Source organism: Bison bison, unplaced genomic scaffold (assembly GCF_000754665.1).
Source record: "Bison bison bison isolate TAMUID 2011002044 unplaced genomic scaffold, Bison_UMD1.0 scf7180017847418, whole genome shotgun sequence".
Lineage (NCBI taxonomy): Eukaryota > Metazoa > Chordata > Mammalia > Artiodactyla > Bovidae > Bison > Bison bison.
The window spans coordinates 3,453-6,084 of NW_011477991.1; the positions used below are offsets into that span (position 1 = coordinate 3,453).

Consider the following 2,632-nt stretch of genomic DNA (forward strand, 5'->3'; position numbering starts at 1 on the left):
CCACTCCAGTGTTCTTGCTTGGAGAATCCTAGGGACGGGGGAGCCTGGTGGGCTGCCGTCTATGGGGTCGCACAGAGTTGGACACGACTGGAGCGACTTAGCAGCAGCAGCAGCAGCAGCATGGTGTTAGTGAAAACAGATTGTTTGTTAACATATTTTCTTATAAATAGCTATAAATAATAAAATTATGTCTGTATTCAACCTCGATAAGTATAAAATAATATACAACCATTAGAGATATAGTTGGAAAAGGAAAATCAGCATGTGAATTTTAAAAATTTTATAGCATCTTTAAAAAATTAACTTGCCTTTTGAAAATTACTTCTTTTCATTGAAGTTTTCTCTGGCAAATATGTCACAACTGCTAATTAATTTGGCATATTAATTAGGAAAATGCTGTTATGAAAATAGTATAATACTTCTGTAATGGCTTATTTTAATACTAGCTTTGGAAAAAAATGCACAAGTACAGCAACTGAGGAACATGTTCATAACGTAAATAATTCAGGAACATTAAGTGTTGAGAAAAATGTTGCATAAAAATACACTTGTTTTCACTTTGAGTAATTATTTCAGGACAGTGATATATCACTGGCATGGTTGGCTAATTTTTTATGATTAGTACATACTAATTGGTGAAGCCCTTTTCCCTTGAGATGAAACTCAATCAAATTGCCCACTAAATAATATTAGAAATGAAATCACAATCCCATTATCCCTTAGAATCCTGTGACAGGCCAGTATTTGAGAATGCCAGAGCCAAAAGTGATGGCACATGGTTCAGGCTGAACGACAGGCTGGACTACGAATGTGTTGATGGGTATGAGAACCGAGATGGACGTACCACAGGCTCCATAGTATGTGGTCAAGACGGCTGGTCTGATAAAGCTGCATGCTATGGTAAGCACTCTTTTCCAGATGTTCTTAGAGATAAGCAAAATTTAACAGTAATTGTCAGAAGTGTTTTATTTGTACCAAATTACACAGATCTAGAATCATCTTTAAGGAATGATGCTTCCTTCTACTTTAATGTAAACTGGAAGGAGGGGAAGTTTTAAAGTCCAATGACTCACTCAATACAAAATGATAGGGTCTTGCAACCTGTTCAAGTATTTGCTTGTAAGTGTCTGCTTATACCTCCTGCCTTGAATGTTAACTTCTGCAGGTTTTGACAGGTGCTTTTTATTTTCTGACTTGGACAAGTTCTGAGGACAATGACATGGATCTCTTCTATTTTGCCAATCAGATGTGTTTTTTCCAGGGTTGAAAATAGGGCTTCAGTCTCTGGTAAGCTGAGTGGATGTTGAGTGTCCCAAGTCAAGGGAAGAGTTATGTACAAACTTTGGCAGCAAGGTAATATTTGGAAAATATGAAGGTGGGCGGATTCTACTGAATGAGAGAGGATTTTATGAGCTAAAGCTGACATGAGGCAAAGGAAAGATGAGCTGGGTTATTTCAAGGCATATTAACATTGACTGATTTTATGATTCGTGAAAAGCCATAGGGAATTTTAAGAAAAGGAATGATATAATTTTATTTGGATTTTTGAAGGCCGTTTGTGGATTTTTCTGTATGCTGTGCTTATGATGGACAAGAGAAGATTCAAGAAACCATGTGGGGTGAAAAAGTGTGGGGATTAGATAAATTCTTGGCTGAAGTGATTCAGAGCAGAGAATAGATTTGGGATATATTCTCCTGGTAATAAATGCACATAACGTTGCTAAATGTTGGTTGTCAGAAAGAGCAAAAGTTGAAGGGACTCATGTTTTGAATACCATTTTCTCATAAGCAAGCAAGCAAATGGAAATGACTTTGTACGTGGTACTGGCAGGAGAAAGAACACTCTTGCAAGAGCATCACAACTTTGACCTGAACACATTGTGGTTGGGCCAATGGGGACCATAAACATTGGATACATCAACTGTAGTGTTGAATGCATAGGTTTAAGCAGGAGATATACACATGAGATTATCACTCTCTAAATTATGACATCAGATTAGAAAAGAATGTAGAATGAAAATAGAAGAAAGCTCAAGACTGAGTCCTGAAGCTTCCAACACTGAGGTGTCTGACAGAAGAAGAATAGATGGCAAAGTGGACAGAAAGAAAGGAGGACCCAGAGAATTTAGGAGAAAAAAATGTCAGAATGAATGTTGCATAGATTGGACAGAGTAAAATGATTTAAGAGCAAGGGATAATAAATTGACTAATAGTAATTTCTATGGAATCAGCCTGAAATGGTTCTATATCCAATTCCACCATTTGCTAAGTATGAATCTAAGGGCAACAACCTATTTGAAGGTTTATTCACTCCTCTGAGTCTGTAAAATGATTTAATATCTACAAATGTTCTAATATTTCAAAAGATCTTTTAGTTATTAAAATAAATTATTCATATACACTTGTCATAATGCCTGCCATACAGTTTAATCAAGGAAATTGTAAACTAATTACATTAGAATAGTTACACTAATGAATACTTCTAATTCAGTTAATAAGCCAGGTTAAAAGACTAAAAATGTGGTGCCAACATTAACTGTGAGAGAGACAGTTTCAGATGGAGTAGACAGGGGAAAACCTACTTAGAACCTGCTAAATAAATTATTAGTAAGAAATGCAATACAGCATGTGG

General features: G+C 36.1%; 1 protein-coding gene across 1 annotated transcript in view; it reads left to right on the forward strand.

Moving 5' to 3' along the window:
• The window catches only part of LOC104990904 (complement factor H-like), a 10,537-nt gene that overhangs the window by 1,467 nt on the left and 6,438 nt on the right, over positions 1-2,632 (forward strand). The window contains exon 2 of the mRNA XM_010843223.1: positions 724-900. Coding sequence (XP_010841525.1) covers positions 724-900 — 177 coding nt within the window. The remainder of the gene's footprint in view (positions 1-723; positions 901-2,632) is intronic.